The following is a 19,724-nucleotide window of genomic DNA, read 5'->3' as shown; positions in this document are numbered from 1 at the left end:
CCTCTCTAAATCTCTCTTTTTTTCTCTCTCCATCCTCTCTGTCTGTCTTTCTCTCTGTTCATTCTGATTCTCCCAGTCACACATGCATGCAGCATCTTCCCTCCCCACTTACTTTCTCTCTCAACTCTCCTCCTCCTCTCTCCCTCCTCCTCTCTCCCTCTGTCACACACACATATCATCTCTTATCTTCCCGTCTGTGTCGTCTGTGTCTCAACATCTGTCTCTCTCACACAGACACTTACAGCCTCTTCTCCCCCCTCATCTCCCTCTCTCTTCTTCTCTCTCTCACTCAGACACGCAGAAACGCTCGCGCAACCCCAGCTTCAACACATACCTCACACTTATGCCGACTGGCACCCAAGGACAGAGCACCCTCTCTCTCTCTCTCTCTCTCTCTCTCTCTCTCTCTCTCTCTCTCTCCCTCTCCCTCCCTCCCTCCCTCCCTCTCTATCTCTCTCCCTCTCTCCCTCTTTCTCTCCCTTTCTCTGTCTCAGTCCTGCTGTCTGGGTCTGTGAGAGTGTGTGTGTTTCTGGGCTTCCCCGACACCGAGCTGAGCTGAGCTCACACACTCCTGAGCATTTAAGGACAAGGAAGAGGAGGGCCATGGAGCACAGCCACATCTTCACCCTCCTTTCCCCCCCCAACAGCAGTGCCTGGAGCCCGGGGCAGCAGCCTCCCGACACTCCCCAGGGTTGCCCCCTCGGACCACTGCCCGTCATCTACTACAGCGCCCTGCTCTGCCTCGGCCTGCCCGGTAAGAGGGACAGGGGGGAGAGGATGGATTAGAGAGAGAGTGTGTGTGTGAATGTGTGTGCATTGTTTGTTTGTGTGTGTGTGTTGTCCCTGTCTTACTACGTATATGTATTTTGTGTGAATATGTATTTGTTTGTGTTTGTATGACAGTGTGTGTGTGTGTGTTTGCTATACTCTAAGTGAGTTTGTTTGAAGTCTGTGTTTTGTACTCAACTGCTCTAGTCATTAATTTATATCTCACATTGACCTTGTCTTATCTGTGTGCTCGAGTGTGTGTGCATGTGTCTGTGCCAGTGTGTGTGTGTGCCCATGCCGCACACACAAACACAGAACTACTTGCGTGTGTGTGCCTGTGCGAGTGTGTGTGCGCCCGCACGTTGGTCTGTTGGATCAACAGAGATAAAAAGCCAGACAAATGAAAAAAGGGATGAAATGTTATTTTCTGTTACTCAGCTCAAATTTCACCTCTTTTAAATTATCCGGCTTCTGTTCACCCAGTGAATTATAATGAAGCAGAAAGAGAGACCTGAAGGATTTATCCAGGTGATGACTGGTCCTGAAATGTGACTATTTCCTACGGAGACGTGACCTCTAGGACATAATGTGGGACTGTCTTTCCTACATAGCCGTCAACTCTAGGACATCGTTTGAGACTGTCTTTCCTACACAGATGCCACCTCTAGGACATCATTTGGGATTGTCTTTCCTACACAGACACGGCTCTCTGACCTCTAGGACATACTGTGTGTTAACCGGCTCTCTGACCTCTGAAAGATATTGATGCATTCCAGTCATGTCTGATCCAAAGACGTATGGGTCAGTTCAGACCTGGGCTGATAGCTTGACTGTAATATGTGTTTGGAGTAGAACACATTGTGCCTAAAGAACTACGTCTGTGTTATAGCTGTGGGTAGACACACTTAAATGAACACACTGTACCATTAGTCTGTACTGAGACTGCCGTGGCTTTCAGGTGCATAGCCTACAAGCACTCATGCTGTTGGGTTACTTACAGTACTTCATCGTTTCTGTAAAGGCTTATTGGTGAGTTCATTCACAAGACAGATTTTATGTGTCTGGTTCCCTACTGTGTGGTCTATGGATGAACACTTACCCAGTCTGGGCAACAGGGTCTCATTAGAATGTGTCAAAATAGTGACATTTAACCACTGTAATTACAGTGCATTCGGGAAGTATTCAGACCCCTTGACTTTTTCCACATTTTGTTATGTTACAGCCTAATTCTAAAATGGATTTTAAAAAAAATCCTCATCAATTTATTCACAATACCTCGTATTGACAAAGAAAAAGCATGTTTTAAGAAATTGTTGCAAACGTATTTAAATAAGTATTCAGACCCTTCACTCAGTACTTTGTTAAAGCACCTTTGGCAGCGATTACAGCCTCAAGACTTTTTGGGTATGAAGCTGTAAGCTTGGCACACATGTATTTGGGGAGTTTCTCCCATTCTTCTCTGCAGATCCTCTCAAGCTCTGTCAGGTTGGATGGGGAGCGTTGCTGCACAGCTATTTTCATGTCTCTCCAGAGATGTTTGATCTGGTTCAAGTCCGGGCTCTGGCTGGGCCACTCAAGGACATTCAGAGACTTGTTCCAAAGCCATTCCTGCGTTGTCTTGGCTGTGTCCTTAGGGTCGTTGTCCTGTTGGAATGTGAACCTTCGCCCCAGTCAGAGGTCCTGAGAGTTCTGGAGCAGGTTTTCATCTGTACTTTGCTCTGCTGAAAAACATCCCCACAGCATGATGCTGCCACCACCATGCTTCACCGTACGGATGGTGCCAGGTTTCCTCCAGATGTGACACTTGACATTCATGCTAAAGAGTTCAATCTTGGTTTCATCAGACCAGAGAATCTTGTTTCTCATGGTCTGAGAGTCTATAGGTGACTTTGGGCAATCTTCAAGCGAGCTGTCATGTGTCTTTTATTGAGGAGTGTCTTCTGTCTGGCCACTCTACCATAAAGGCCTGATTGGTGGAGTGCTGCAGAGATGGTTGTCCATCTGGAAGGTTCTGCCATCTCCACAGAGGAACTGTGGAGCTCAATCAGAGTGACCATCGGGTTCTTGGTCACCTCCCTGACCAAGGCCCTTCTCCCCCGATTGCTCAGTTTGGCCGGGTGGCCAGCTATAGGAGTCTTGGTGGTTCCAAACTTTTTCCGTTTCAGAATGATAAAGGCCACTGTGTTCTTGGGGACGTTCAATGCTGCAGACATTTTGTTGATACCCTTCACCAGGTCTGTGTCTCGACACAATTCTGTCTCGGCGCTGTACAGACAATTCCTTCGATCTAATGGCTTGGTTTTTGCTATGACTACTGTGGGACCTTATATAGACAGGTTTGTGCCTTTCCAAATCATGTCCAATCGATTGAATTTACCACAGGTGGGCTACCATCAAGTTGTAGAAACATCTCAAGAATGATCAGTGGAAACAGGATGCACCTGAGCTCAATTTTGAGTCTCATAGACAAGGGTCTGAATAATTATGTAAATAAGGTATTTCTGTTTTTATTTTTAATGCATTTGCAACAATTTCTAAAAACCTGTTTTTCGCTTCATCATTATGGGGTATTGTGTGTTGATCGAAGAGGGAAACAATGTGAGAATAAGGCCGTAACGTAACAAAATGTGGAAAAAGTCAAGGGGTCTGAATACTTTCAGAATGCACTGTATATGTCAAATATTACCTCTGGTCTTGTTCTATGTGTTGTGGTGGCTTGAGAGTGAGAGGGAGAGAGAGGCTAGGGGTCAGGACAAATGCTGATGTCCAATCTATGATTAAAGTCTATGTTCTGCCCTTGAGGCTATAGCAGATATATTCACTCTGCTTCAGCTGCAGACCAGAACTTCACCTCAATTTGTTTCAAGAGGGAAAAAAGATTACAACCCTCAATTCTAAAGCTATTACCCTACGTTCTTCAATACGTTATACTCTGGTTTTATTTTCAACATTGCATGTTTTACATGCCTTCACTAAAAGAGGTTGTTGCACTCCATGCTAGTTTTAAGTAGAGTGTGGAGTGAATTGACTGGCCCTTATTCTGAGCAGTAATACAGTGATCTGTGTTTGATAAGAGTTTCATAAGGGATGTCCCACTTTCTATTACAATGGATCAGGAGTAAGAGATGTCAAGATGTACACTGTTCTCAATAAGGGAATCTGCAATTCAAGGTAATAGAAGTGCTTTGTATGCCAAACTATCATAAAACTGTTTCCTGCACGTCGCCTGCTGTCTTGAAGAAAGAAAGCCCCTTTAACCTCCTCAGGCTCCATTTTTCTGTTGGAAGGTAAATCTATACTATAGTAGCTGACCACAATCAATTATGTTTGCAGCCCTGAATGCTGAATCCTTGGAAGATGGAAGGAGTTTGAATCTTCTGATTTTGAAATGGTTGATTTTTACTTCTTCTACTACAGTAGTTTTGCTGACATATCATTCCACCTGACCTGGACTGATAGCTTGACTGTAATGTTCATTTGGAGTAATAATATTGCTGCCTAGATACCTATTTGTCTGTGTTGTAGCTTGGAGTTAGTCGCACTCCCACTGGGCACAGACGTCAATTCAACGTCTATTCCACATTGGTTCAATGTCATTTTGTTGAACTGACATGGAAACAATATTGATTCAACCAGTGTTTGCCCAATGGGATGTAATTAACACACTGTGCCATTAGTCTGTTCTGAGACTGCTGTGGGCTTTGGGTACGTATGTAAATCATCTTGTCTTTAGGTTACTCACAGTGACCTCGATGTAGAATTACATAAAGAGAGAGGGATGGATAGATTTGAAGATGGAGGTAGAGAGAGTGCATGATGAGAGGATGTGAGAAAGAGAATGTTATTTCTAGGACAAAGATAAGAGGTGTTGAGAAAAAGATGTGCAACAGACTTGAGGGTGAAAAGTGAAACTGAGAATGAGAGAGATAACGAGGAAGAAGTTTAAATAGAGAGGAAGATCAGGAGAGAAAGAGAGGTGAGAATGGAGAGAGAGCTGTATCAGGAGAGAGAGGTGAAGAGCCAGAAAAGGAGAGTGAGAGAAAGAGAAAGAGAGAGATGAAGAAGGAGAGAGAGGTGAAGAGCCAGAAAAGGAGAGTGAGAGAAAGAGAAAGAGAGAGATGAAGAAGGAGAGAGAGGTGAAGTTGGAGGGAAAGAGGGAGAAAGGGGTAAAGAGGGAGAGGGAGAACGACAGAGCGAGAGAACGATGGAGCGATAGAACGACAGAGCAAGAGAGGTGAACATGGAGAGAAAAAAGAGAGAAGTGAAAAAAAAAATGGATAGAGAAATTAGAAGAGAAAGAGAGAGGTGAAGAGAGAGAACGACAACGAGAGGGAGAGAGATTAATAACAGCAGAGTCAGTGAAGTGGCACCCTGAGACCTGAGTGAGGAAGCCAGACGACAGAGCTATGACGAATTGCCACCTATTTAATTAATCGCTCACCCGTTCTTAACGGGCGCTCTCTCTCTCTGCCTCACGAGGCTGCTGCTCTATGGGAACTAAACCAGCGTGTTCAGGCAGCAGCAAACATCACAGTACCCTACAGTACCACAACACTGGGCCGGGGATGTGTTATAGTCTGTGTCTATGCTTATGTTTGACTAACAGGAATTAAACTGTTCTGTTGCTGTATTAAAGTTATGGTTTGTAGCCTAGGCAAAGCAATGAAACACAATTATAAGTTTAGGTATTGTTACAGCATAGTTAGGTGTCATAAAAATGATTGAGGACTTTTATGTGGTGGTTGTGGAAATTAAATAATGTCTTCTTATACCATAGATAGTTTGACCGTCTCTACTGCATGTTATTGAGAGGACATACTTTTTGGGGGATTCTTGTTTATGGTTGGTGTTACCTAGCCTGGCTAGACCACACAAAAGTACAATGTTCAGTCCTGGTGTAGCCAGGCTAGGTCATACCATGAGGAATATCTGAAACAGTGTTCAGTCATGGTGTATCCAGGCTAGGTCATACTATGAGGAATATCTGAAACAGTGTTGAGTCATGGTGTAGCCAGGCTAGGTCATACCATGAGGGATATCTGAAACAGTATGGAGTCATGGTGTATCCAGGCTAGGTCATACCATGAGGAATATCTGAAACAGTGTTGAGTCATGGTGTAGCCAGGCTAGGTCATACCATGAGGGATATCTGAAACAGTGTTGAGTCATGGTGTAGCCAGGCTAGGTCATACCATGAGGAATATCTGAAACAGTGTTGAGTCATGGTGTAGCCAGGCTAGGTCATACCATGAGGGACATCTGAAACAGTATGGAGTCATGGTGTAGCCAGGCTAGGTCATACCATGAGGAATATCTGAAACAGTGTTCAGTCATGGTGTAGCCAGGCTAGGTCATACCATGAGGGATATCTGAAACAGTGTTGAGTCATGGTGTAGCCAGGCTAGGTCATACCATGAGGAATATCTGAAACAGTGTTGAGTCATGGTGTAGCCAGGCTAGGTCATACCATGAGGGATATCTGAAACAGTGTTCAGTCATGGTGTAGCCAGGCTAGGTCATACCATGAGGAATATCTGAAACAGTACTATACTAGGTCCTACAGCTATACTCTCTTAGAAGAAAGGGTTCCAATAGGGTTCTTCAGCTGTCCCCATAGGAGAACCCTTTTTGGCTCCAGGTACAACTCTTTTTGGCTCCAGGTAGAACATGTTTGGTGACATGTAGAACCCTCTGTAGAAAGGGTTCTACATGCAACCCAAAAGGGTTCTACCTGGAACTGAAAGGGTTCTTCAAAGGGTTATCCTGTGGGGACAGCTGAAGAACCCTTTAAGAGTTTATGAGTGCACCATTGCAGCTGTTCTACTGCTGTTGATCCCTGATGTCAATAACTCTCTGTACCTTTTAATTCACAACCAATTAACCAACGTCTCACCAGGGAGCAGCTCCTGTGCTTACTGTAAACAGAGTCCTGATGCATGAGTGTAGTCACTAGTTAGGTTCCCCACAGTCTTGTATACTGTATGTATACTGTATGTAGTCAGGGAGTTTGGTGTGTGTATACTGTATGTGGTCAGGGAGTTTAGTGTATGTATACTGTATGTAGTCAGGGAGTTTAGTGTATGTATACTGTATGTGGTCAGGGAGTTTAGTGTATGTATACTGTATGTAGTCAGGGAGTTTAGTGTATGTTTACTGTATGTGGTCAGGGAGTTTAGTGTATGTTTACTGTATGTGGTCAGGGAGTTTAGTGTATGTATACTGTATGTAGTCAGGGAGTTTAGTGTATGTTTACTGTATGTGGTCAGGGAGTTTAGTGTATGTTTACTGTATGTGGTCAGGGAGTTTAGTGTATGTATACTGTATGTGGTCAGGGAGTTTAGTGTATGTATACTGTATGTGGTCAGGGAGTTTAGTGTATGTATACTGTATGTAGTCAGGGAGTTTGGTTTATGTATACTGTATGTATACTGTATGTTGTCAGGGAGTTTGGTGTGTGTATACTGTATGTAGTCAGGGAGTTTAGTGTGTGTATACTGTATGTTGTCAGGGAGTTTAGTGTATGTATACTGTATGTTGTCAGGGAGTTTAGTGTATGTATACTGTATGTGGTCAGGGAGTTTAGTGTATGTATACTGTATGTAGTCAGGGAGTTTAGTGTATGTATACTGTATGTTGTCAGGGAGTTTAGTGTATGTATACTGTATGTTGTCAGGGAGTTTAGTGTATGTATACTGTATGTAGTCAGGGAGTTTAGTGTATGTATACTGTATGTGGTCAGGGAGTTTAGTGTATGTATACTGTATGTGGTCAGGGAGTTTAGTGTATGTATACTGTATGTTGTCAGGGAGTTTAGTGTATGTATACTGTATGTAGTCAGGGAGTTTTGTGTATGTATACTGTATGTAGTCAGGGAGTTTAGTGTATGTATACTGTATGTTGTCAGGGAGTTTAGTGTATGTATACTGTATGTGGTCAGGGAGTTTAGTGTATGTATACTGTATGTGGTCAGGGAGTTTAGTGTATGTATACTGTATGTAGTCAGGGAGTTTAGTGTATGTATACTGTATGTTGTCAGGGAGTTTAGTGTATGTATACTGTATGTTGTCAGGGAGTTTAGTGTATGTATACTGTATGTAGTCAGGGAGTTTAGTGTATGTATACTGTATGTGGTCAGGGAGTTTAGTGTATGTATACTGTATGTGGTCAGGGAGTTTAGTGTATGTATACTGTATGTTGTCAGGGAGTTTAGTGTATGTATACTGTATGTAGTCAGGGAGTTTGGTGTATGTATACTGTATGTAGTCAGGGAGTTTAGTGTATGTATACTGTATGTTGTCAGGGAGTTTAGTGTATGTATACTGTATGTGGTCAGGGAGTTTAGTGTATGTATACTGTATGTAGTCAGGGAGTTTAGTGTATGTATACTGTATGTTGTCAGGGAGTTTAGTGTATGTATACTGTATGTTGTCAGGGAGTTTAGTGTATGTATACTGTATGTAGTCAGGGAGTTTAGTGTATGTATACTGTATGTGGTCAGGGAGTTTGGTGTGTGTATACTGTATGTAGTCAGGGAGTTTGGTGTGTGTATACTGTATGTTGTCAGGGAGTTTAGTGTATGTATACTGTATGTGGTCAGGGAGTTTTGTGTATGTATACTGTATGTAGTCAGGGAGTTTGGTGTGTGTATACTGTATGTTGTCAGGGAGTTTGGTGTGTGTATACTGTATGTGGTCAGGGAGTTTAGTGTATGTATACTGTATGTAGTCAGGGAGTTTAGTGTATGTATACTGTATGTAGTCAGGGAGTTTGGTGTATGTATACTGTATGTAGTCAGGGAGTTTGGTGTATGTATACTGTATGTAGTCAGGGAGTTTGGTGTGTGTATACTGTACGTAGTCAGGGAGTTTAGTGTATGTATACTGTATGTAGTCAGGGAGTTTGGTGTATGTATACTGTATGTAGTCAGGGAGTTTAGTGTATGTATACTGTATGTAGTCAGGGAGTTTGGTGTATGTATACTGTATGTAGTCAGGGAGTTTGGTGTATGTATACTGTATGTAGTCAGGGAGTTTAGTGTATGTATACTGTATGTAGTCAGGGAGTTTGGTGTGTGTATACTGTACGTAGTCAGGGAGTTTAGTGTATGTATACTGTATGTTGTCAGGGAGTTTAGTGTATGTATACTGTATGTGGTCAGGGAGTTTGGTGTATGTATACTGTATGTGGTCAGGGAGTTTAGTGTATGTATACTGTATGTGGTCAGGGAGTTTAGTGTATGTATACTGTATGTTGTCAGGGAGTTTAGTGTATGTATACTGTACGTAGTCAGGGAGTTTAGTGTATGTATACTGTATGTAGTCAGGGAGTTTAGTGTATGTATACTGTTTGTGGTCAGGGAGTTTAGTGTATGTATACTGTATGTATACTGTATGTATACTGTATGTAGTCAGGGAGTTTAGTGTATGTATACTGTATGTAGTCAGGGAGTTTGGTGTATGTATACTGTATGTGGTCAGGGAGTTTGGTGTGTGTATACTGTATGTATACTGTATGTATACTGTATGTATACTGTATGTAGTCAGGGAGTTTGGTGTGTGTATACTGTACGTAGTCAGGGAGTTTAGTGTATGTATACTGTATGTGGTCAGGGAGTTTGGTGTGTGTATACTGCATGTAGTCAGGGAGTTTAGTGTATGCATACTGTATGTATACTGTATGTATACTGTATGTAGTCAGGGAGTTTGGTGTATGTATACTGTATGTGGTCAGGGAGTTTGGTGTATGTATACTGTATGTTGTCAGGGAGTTTGGTGTATGTATACTGTATGTTGTCAGGGAGTTTGGTGTGTGAATACTGTACGTAGTCAGGGAGTTTTGTGTATGTATACTGTATGTAGTCAGGGAGTTTGGTGTGTGTATACTGTATGTTGTCAGGGAGTTTGGTGTGTGTATACTGTATGTGGTCAGGGAGTTTAGTGTATGTATACTGTATGTAGTCAGGGAGTTTAGTGTATGTATACTGTATGTTGTCAGGGAGTTTGGTGTATGTATACTGTATGTAGTCAGGGAGTTTAGTGTATGTATACTGTATGTTGTCAGGGAGTTTGGTGTATGTATACTGTATGTTGTCAGGGAGTTTGGTGTGTGTATACTGTACGTAGTCAGGGAGTTTTGTGTATGTATACTGTATGTTGTCAGGGAGTTTGGTGTATGTATACTGTATGTAGTCAGGGAGTTTTGTGTATGTATACTGTATGTTGTCAGGGAGTTTGGTGTATGTATACTGTATGTTGTCAGGGAGTTTGGTGTGTGTATACTGTATGTAGTCAGGGAGTTTTGTGTATGTATACTGTATGTAGTCAGGGAGTTTTGTGTATGTATACTGTATGTTGTCAGGGAGTTTGGTGTATGTATACTGTATGTTGTCAGGGAGTTTGGTGTATGTATACTGTATGTTGTCAGGGAGTTTGGTGTGTGTATACTGTACGTAGTCAGGGAGTTTAGTGTATGTATACTGTATGTAGTCAGGGAGTTTGGTGTATGTATACTGTATGTAGTCAGGGAGTTTTGTGTATGTATACTGTATGTTGTCAGGGAGTGTGGTGAACGTATTTATCTCTAATAAAGATATTTTATATTTGGGTCATTGATCTGCTTGCCTCAGTGGGGAGGTGTGCGTTGTTTGTGTGTGCTTGTGTGCGTGGGTGTGCGTTTTTATTTATGTGTGTGTCTGTGTGTGCATGACTGCGTGTGTGTCAGGGAAAGAGGAGGATAGGATGGAGGGAGAGAGGAGGATAGGATGGAGGGAGAGAGGAGGATAGGATGGAGGGAGAGAGGAGGATAGGATGGAGGGAGAGAGGAGGATAGGATGGAGGGAGAGAGGAGGATAGGATGGAGGGAGAGAGAAGGATAGGATGGAGGGAGAGAGGAGGATAGGATGGAGGGAAAGAGGAGGATAGGATGGAGGGAGAGAGGAGGATAGGATGGAGGGAGAGAGGAGGATAGGATGGAGGGAGAGAGGAGGATAGGATGTAGGGAGAGAAGAGGATAGGATGGAGGGAGAGAGGAGGATAGGATGGAGGGAGAGAGGAGGATAGGATGGAGGAGAGAGAAGGATAGGATGGGGGAGAGAGGAGGATAGGATGGAGGGAGTGAGGACGATAGGATGGAGGGAGGGAGGAGGATAGGATGGATGGAGGGAGGGAGAGAGGAGAATAGGATGGAGGGATAGAGTATGATAGAATTTAGAAAGAGAGGAGGATAGGATGGAGGGAGAGAGGAGGATAGGATGGAGGGAGAGCAGAGGATAGGGTGGAGGGAGAAGAATAGGATGGAGGGAGAGATAGAAGATAGGATGGAGGGAGGGAGGAGGATAGAATGGATGGAGGGAGGGAGGAGGATAGGATGGATGGAGGGAGGGAGAGAGGAGAATAGGATGGAGGGATAGAGTATGATAGAATTTAGAAAGAGAGGAGGATATGATCGAGGGAGGGAGAGAGGAGGATAGGATGGAGGGAGAGCAGAGGATAGGATGGAGGGAGAGAGGAGGATAGGATGGAGGGAGGGAGAGCAGAGGATAGGATGGAGGGAGAGAGGAGGATAGGATGGATGGAGGGAGGGAGAGAGGATAATAGGATGGAGGGATAGAGTATGATAGAATTTAGAAAGAGAGGAGGATAGGATGGAGGGAGAGAGAGAGGAGGATAGGATGGAGGGAGAGCAGAGGATAGGGTGGAGGGAGAAGAATAGGATGGAGGGAGAGATAGAAGATAGGATGGAGGGAGAGATAGAAGATAGGATGGAGGGAGAGATAGAAGATAGGATGGAGGGAGAGATAGAAGATAGGATGGAGGGAAGCGACTTCATTGTGGATGAAGAACAAGGGGAAGGAAAAGTGACAGAAAGGATATCAGACGGAAGGGAGAAGATTCTCTTGTGTACTGCTGAAAAAAAGAGAATGTAGGGAAGGAGGAGGAAAGGAGGATGTAGGGACCGGAGTTGACAGAGGGAAGGGACAGTGGCTTTGGGGAGAGTCTCAGGAAGGGAGGCAAAGCGGAGGATGCTCTCCTCCTTCTAAAGTGAGGCATTGTCTGGGGAAATGATGGAGGAAGAGAAGGAGGAAATTCCCAGTGTTATATCCACCAGGCAGCGGCCTGTCGGGGAGGAGATGAGCCAGAGATGACAGGGGAGGAGGGAGGAGGGAGGAGGGAGAGAGGGTAGAAATAGATAGATAGGTGTTTTTAAAGCTGTTGACACAGTGACAGTTCTGACTGGTGTTGAAAGTGTATCCGTTACCCACATAAAAACCAACTAGGCAGTGTTAAGCTGTAAGAAAACACTGAGGAAGGTGTACAGTATCCTCAATACCACACAGCACTATTTAAAGGAGGACTTAGATCTCATGTCAATGTTTATGGGTTAGAACTAATCATTATTGCCAGCAGCATACCACCCTTGCTTCTGAAGCTAACCCGGGTTGGTCTTGGTTGGTCCCTGGATGGGAGACCAGATGCTGCTGTAAGTGGTGTTGGAGGGCCAGTAGGAGGCACTCTTTCCTCTGATCTAAAAAATATTCAAATTCCCCAGGGCAGTGATTGGGGATACTGCTCTGTGTAGGGTGCCGTCTTTCGGATTGGGACGTTAAACGGGTGTCCTGACTCTCTGAGGTCATTAAAGATCCCATGGCACTTATCGTAAGAGTAGGGTGTTCACACCGGTGTCCTGGCTAAATTCCCAATCTGGCCCTCAAACCATCATGGCCACCTAATCATCCCCAGCTTACAATTAGTGCATTCATCCCCCTCCTCTCCCCTGTAACTATTCCCCATGTCGTTGCTGTAAATGAGAATGTGTTCTCAGTCAACTTACCTGGTAAAATAACAGTTAAATAAATGTAAAAATGAGGTAGTCATGGAAAAGCTCTCAGGAACGGACATTCATCTGCCGGCCATCCCCCTCCTCTCATCCTACTCCTCCACTTGTTATCCTCTCTTTACATCGTTCCTCTCCCCCCTCTTCTTGTTGTTTACTTCCTGGTCTCGCCCTCATCCTCCCCTACAAAACTCTGTCTCCCTCTCTGGTTCTTTCATCTCCTATCCATCTTCTTGGTCTCTCTCTCTCTCTCTCTCTCTCTCTCTCTCTCTCTCTCTCTCTCTCTCTCTCTCTCTCTCTCTCTCTCTCTCTCTCTCTCTCTCTCTCTCTCTCTCTCTCTCTCTCTCTCTCTCTCTCTCTCTCTCTCTCTCTCTCTCTCTCTCTCTCTCTCTCTCTCTCTCTCTCTCTCCTCATCTCCAGGTTGCTATAGAGCTTCTATAGACAGTGGGAGCAGAGCAGGAGTTGAACAACAAGGTTTGGTTCAATAGACCGTGTGCTCTGAGGAATCAACAGGTCTCATCAGGCAGTAGCACAACACTGCAGTGGCATCAATACAAACCTGGCCCTGCATCTCTTTCTCTATCCACTCTCTCCTCTTCTCTCTTATTTGCTTTCTCTCTGTTTCTCTCTGTCTCTCTACAATTATTCTTAGCTTTTTTTCTCGCTCTCTCTGCCTCTATTATCACCCCCCCCTCTCTCTTTCTAACTGTCCTATCTCCCTCTCTCTAACTATCCTAGCCCTCTCTCTCTCTTTCTAGTTTGCCCTCTCTGTCTCTACCTCTATTGTCACTCTCTCTTTTTCATTCAGTATCTCTAACTGTCTTCACCCTCTCTCTCCTGCTCTAAAATTATTAATATTCTCCACCTCCATATCTCTCTTTTGGAATGTATTCATCTATGAAAGCACACAGCAGTGTATGGTTAAGTGTTAGTTCACAGAAAACAAGATAAATAAAGAAATAAACTCAAAATCTGTCTTTGTAGAGAGGGTACAAATAATATTCTTAGAAAAGGGGTTGTACCTGGAACCAGGTACAGGGACAGCCAAAGTGTATAGCCAAGATTGGACCGTAGCTGTACAACTTAAATAGAGTGAATTGATTGGTGGATTGGTTGTTCGGTCTAATCAGACTCTTTGATAAGACAAAAGGACAAATGTTTGTCATAAGGTTCAAAGTGCGTGTGACCTTTGAAACTACCTTTTGATGTTTCAATCATCCCTCTCTTGTCCTCCCACTCCCCTACATCACTATCTCTCTTGTCCTCCCACTCCCCTACCTCCTCCATCACTACGTCTCTTGTCCTCCCACTCCCTTACCTCCTACATCACTACCTCTCCTTTCCTCCCACTCCCCTACCTCCTCCATCACTACCTCTCCTTTCCTCCCTTATCCCTTACCTCCTCCATCACCACTTCTCGTTTCCTCCCACTCCCCTACCTCCTCCATCACTACCTCTCCTTTCCTCCCACTCCCCTACCTCCTCCATAACTACCTCTCATTTCCTCCCACTCCCTTACCTCCTCCATCACTACCTCTCCTTTCCTCCCACTCCCCTACCTCCTCCATCACTAACTCTCCTTTCCTCCCACTCCCCTACCTCCTCCATCACTACCTCTCCTTTCCTCCCACTCCCCTACCTCCTCCATCACTACCTCTCCTTTCCTCCCACTCCCTTACCTCCACCATCACTACCTCTCCTTTCCTCCCACTCCCTTACCTCCTCCATCACTACCTATACTTTCCTCCCACTCCCCTACCTCCTCCATCACTACCTCTCCTTTCCTCCCACTCCCTTACCTCCTCCATCACTACCTCTCTTGTCCTCCCACTCCCCTACCTCCTTCATCACTACCTCTCTTGTCCTCCCACTCCCCTACCTCCTCCATCACTACCTCTCGTTTCCTCCCACTCCCCTACCTCTTCCATCACTACCTCTCCTTTCCTCCCACTCCCCTACCTCCTCCATCACTACCTCTCTTGTCCTCCCACTCCCCTACCTCCTCCATCACTACCTCTCCTTTCCTCCCTTATCCCTTACCTCCTCCATCACTACCTCTCCTTTCCTCCCACTCCCCTACCTCCTCCATCACTACCTCTCCTTTCCTCCCACTCCCCTACCTCCTCCATCACTACCTCTCCTTTCCTCCCACTCCCTTACCTCCTCCATCACTACCTCTCTTGTCCTCCCACTCCCCTACCTCCTTCATCACTACGTCTCTTGTCCTCCCACTCCCCTACCTCCTCCATCACTACCTCTCCTTTCCTCGCACTCCCTTACCTCCTCCATCACTACCTCTCTTGTCCTCCCACTCCCTTACCTCCTCCATCACTACCTCTCTTGTCCTCCCACTCCCTTACCTCCTCCATCACTACCTCTCCTTTCCTCCCAGTCCCCTACCTCCTCCATCACTACCTCTCCTTTCCTCCCACTCCCTTACCTCCTCCATCACTACCTCTCCTTTCCTCCCACTCCCTTACCTCCTCCATCACTACCTCTCCTTTCCTCCCACTCCCTTACCTCATCCATCACTACCTCTCTTGTCCTCCCACTCCCCTACCTCCTCCATCACTACCTCTCCTTTCCTCCCACTCCCTTACCTCCTCCATCACTACCTCTCTTGTCCTCCCTTATCCCCTACCTCCTCCATCACTACCTCTCCTTTCCTCCCACTCCCTTACCTCCTCCATCACTACCTCTCTTGTCCTCCCTTATCCCCTACCTCCTCCATCACTACCTCTCTTGTCCTCCCACTCCCTTACCTCCTCCATCACTACCTCTCTTGTCCTCCCACTCCGTTACCTCCTTCATCACTACCTCCCTTGTCCTCCCACTCCCCTACCTCCTCCATCACTACCTCTCCTTTCCTCCCACTCCCCTACCTCCTCCATCACTACCTCTCCTTTCCTCCCTTATCCCCTACCTTCTCCATCACAACCTCTCATTAACTCCCACTCCCCTACCTCCTCCATCACTACCTCTCCTTTCCTCCCACTCCCTTACCTCCTCCATCACTACCTCTCTTGTCCTCCCACTCCCCTACCTCCTCCATCACTACCTCTCCTTTCCTCCCACTCCCCTACCTCCTTCATCACTACCTCTCTTGTCCTCCCACTCCCTTACCTCCTTCATCACTACCTCTCTTGTCCTCCCACTCCCCTACCTCCTCCATCACTACCTCTCCTTTCCTCCCACTCCCCTACCTCCTCCATCACTACCTCTCCTTTCCTCCCTTATCCCCTACCTCCTCCATCAGTACCTCTCATTACCTCCCACTCCCCTACCTCCTCCATCACTACGTCTCTTTTCCTCCCACTCCCTTACCTCCTCCATCACTACCTCTCCTTTCCTCCCACTCCCCTACCTCCTCCATCACTACCTCTCTTTCCCTCCCACTCCCTTACCTCCTTCATCACTACCTCTCTTGTCCTCCCACTCCCCTACCTCCTCCATCACTACCTCTCCTTTCCTCCCACTCCCCTACCTCCTCCATCACTACCTCTCTTTCCCTCCCACTCCCTTACCTCCTTCATCACTACCTCTCTTGTCCTCCCACTCCCTTACCTCCTCCATCACTACCTCTCTTTCCCTCCCACTCCCCTACCTCCTCCATCACTACCACTCTTTCCCTCCCACTCCCTTACCTCCTTCATCACTACCTCTCCTTTCCTCCCACTCCCCTACCTCCTCCATCACTACCTCTCTTTCCCTCCCACTCCCTTACCTCCTTCATCACTACCTCTCTTGTCCTCCCACTCCCCTACCTCCTCCATCACTACCTCTCCTTTCCTCCCACTCCCCTACCTCCTCCATCACTACCTCTCCTTTCCTCCCACTCCCTTACCTCCTCCATCACTACCTCTCTTGTCCTCCCACTCCCCTACCTCCTTCATCACTACGTCTCTTGTCCTCCCACTCCCCTACCTCCTCCATCACTACCTCTCCTTTCCTCGCACTCCCTTACCTCCTCCATCACTACCTCCCTTGTCCTCCCACTCCCTTACCTCCTCCATCACTACCTCTCTTGTCCTCCCACTCCCTTACCTCCTCCATCACTACCTCTCCTTTCCTCCCACTCCCCTACCTCCTCCATCACTACCTCTCCTTTCCTCCCACTCCCTTACCTCCTCCATCACTACCTCTCCTTTCCTCCCACTCCCTTACCTCCTCCATCACTACCTCTCCTTTCCTCCCACTCCGTTACCTCCTTCATCACTACGTCTCTTGTCCTCCCACTCCCCTACCTCCTCCATCACTACCTCTCCTTTCCTCGCACTCCCTTACCTCCTCCATCACTACCTCTCTTGTCCTCCCACTCCCTTACCTCCTCCATCACTACCTCTCTTGTCCTCCCACTCCCTTACCTCCTCCATCACTACCTCTCCTTTCCTCCCACTCCCCTACCTCCTCCATCACTACCTCTCCTTTCCTCCCACTCCCTTACCTCCTCCATCACTACCTCTCCTTTCCTCCCACTCCCTTACCTCCTCCATCACTACCTCTCCTTTCCTCCCACTCCCTTACCTCATCCATCACTACCTCTCTTGTCCTCCCACTCCCCTACCTCCTCCATCACTACCTCTCCTTTCATCCCACTCCCTTACCTCCTCCATCACTACCTCTCTTGTCCTCCCACTCCCTTACCTCCTCCATCACTACCTCTCTTGTCCTCCCACTCCGTTACCTCCTTCATCACTACCTCCCTTGTCCTCCCACTCCCCTACCTCCTCCATCACTACCTCTCCTTTCCTCCAACTCCCCTACCTCCTCCATCACTACCTCTCCTTTCCTCCCTTATCCCCTACCTCCTCCATCACTACCTCTCCTTTCCTCCCACTCCCTTACCTCCTCCATCACTACCTCTCTTGTCCTCCCACTCCCCTACCTCCTCCATCACTACCTCTCCTTTCCTCCCACTCCCCTACCTCCTTCATCACTACCTATCTTGTCCTCCCACTCCCTTACCTCCTTCATCACTACCTCTCTTGTCCTCCCACTCCCCTACCTCCTCCATCACTACCTCTCCTTTCCTCCCACTCCCCTACCTCCTCCATCACTACCTCTCCTTTCCTCCCTTATCCCCTACCTCCTCCATCACTACCTCTCTTTCCCTCCCACTCCCTTACCTCCTCCATCACTACCTCTCTTTCCCTCCCACTCCCTTACCTCCTTCATCACTACCTCTCCTTTCCTCCCACTCCCCTACCTCCTCCATCACTACCTCTCTTTCCCTCCCACTCCCTTACCTCCTTCATCACTACCTCTCTTGTCCTCCCACTCCCCTACCTCCTCCATCACTACCTCTCCTTTCCTCCCACTCCCCTACCTCCTCCATCACTACCTCTCTTGTCCTCCCACTCCCTTACCTCCTCCATCACTACCTCTCTTGTCCTCCCACTCCGTTACCTCCTTCATCACTACCTCCCTTGTCCTCCCACTCCCCTACCTCCTCCATCACTACCTCTCCTTTCCTCCCACTCCCCTACCTCCTCCATCACTACCTCTCCTTTCCTCCCTTATCCCCTACCTCCTCCATCACTACCTCTCCTTTCCTCCCACTCCCTTACCTCCTCCATCACTACCTCTCTTGTCCTCCCACTCCCCTACCTCCTCCATCATTACCTCTCCTTTCCTCCCACTCCCCTACCTCCTTCATCACTACCTCTCTTGTCCTCCCACTCCCTTACCTCCTTCATCACTACCTCTCTTGTCCTCCCACTCCCCTACCTCCTCCATCACTACCTCTCCTTTCCTCCCACTCCACTACCTCCTCCATCACTACCTCTCCTTTCCTCCCTTATCCCCTACCTCCTCCATCAGTACCTCTCATTAACTCCCACTCCCCTACCTCCTCCATCACTACGTCTCTTTTCCTCCCACTCCCTTACCTCCTCCATCACTACCTCTCCTTTCCTCCCACTCCCCTACCTCCTCCATCACTACCTCTCTTTCCCTCCCACTCCCTTACCTCCTTCATCACTACCTCTCTTGTCCTCCCACTCCCCTACCTCCTCCATCACTACCTCTCCTTTCCTCCCACTCCCCTACCTCCTCCATCACCACCTCTCCTTTCCTCCCACTCCCTTACCTCATCCATCACTACCTCTCTTGTCCTCCCACTCCCTTACCTCCTCCATCACTACCTCTCTTGTCCTCCCACTCCGTTACCTCCTTCATCACTACCTCCCTTGTCCTCCCACTCCCCTACCTCCTCCATCACTACCTCTCCTTTCCTCCCACTCCCCTACCTCCTCCATCACTACCTCTCCTTTCCTCCCTTATCCCCTACCTCCTCCATCACAACCTCTCATTAACTCCCACTCCCCTACCTCCTCCATCACTACCTCTCCTTTCCTCCCACTCCCTTACCTCCTCCATCACTACCTCTCTTGTCCTCCCACTCCCCTACCTCCTCCATCACTACCTCTCCTTTCCTCCCACTCCCCTACCTCCTTCATCACTACCTCTCTTGTCCTCCCACTCCCTTACCTCCTTCATCACTACCTCTCTTGTCCTCCCACTCCCCTACCTCCTCCATCACTACCTCTCCTTTCCTCCCACTCCCCTACCTCCTCCATCACTACCTCTCCTTTCCTCCCTTATCCCCTACCTCCTCCATCAGTACCTCTCATTAACTCCCACTCCCCTACCTCCTCCATCACTACGTCTCTTTTCCTCCCACTCCCTTACCTCCTCCATCACTACCTCTCCTTTCCTCCCACTCCCCTACCTCCTCCATCACTACCTCTCTTTCCCTCCCACTCCCTTACCTCCTTCATCACTACCTCTCTTGTCCTCCCACTCCCCTACCTCCTCCATCACTACCTCTCCTTTCCTCCCACTCCCCTACCTCCTCCATCACTACCTCTCTTTCCCTCCCACTCCCTTACCTCCTTCATCACTACCTCTCTTGTCCTCCCACTCCCTTACCTCCTCCATCACTACCTCTCTTTCCCTCCCACTCCCTTACCTCCTTCATCACTACCTCTCTTGTCCTCCCACTCCCTTACCTCCTCCATCACTACGTCTCTTGTCCTCCCACTCCCCTACCTCCTCCATCACTACCTCTCCTTTCCTCCCACTCCCCTACCTCCTCCATCACTACCTCTCCTTTCCTCCCTTAT

At 47.2% G+C, this 19,724-nt stretch overlaps 1 protein-coding gene across 1 annotated transcript in view; it reads left to right on the top strand.

Moving 5' to 3' along the window:
• The first annotated feature begins 603 nt into the window (after positions 1 to 603).
• The window catches only part of LOC110486937 (probable G-protein coupled receptor 139), a 31,783-nt gene continuing 12,662 nt past the window's right edge, over positions 604 to 19,724 (top strand). The window contains exon 1 of the mRNA XM_036939773.1: positions 604 to 754. Coding sequence (XP_036795668.1) covers positions 604 to 754 — 151 coding nt within the window. The remainder of the gene's footprint in view (positions 755 to 19,724) is intronic.

This window comes from Oncorhynchus mykiss, chromosome 13, assembly GCF_013265735.2.
Source record: "Oncorhynchus mykiss isolate Arlee chromosome 13, USDA_OmykA_1.1, whole genome shotgun sequence".
In the NCBI taxonomy this organism is placed as follows: Eukaryota; Metazoa; Chordata; class Actinopteri; order Salmoniformes; family Salmonidae; genus Oncorhynchus; species Oncorhynchus mykiss.
This window is presented reverse-complemented; position numbering and strand designations above follow the sequence as displayed.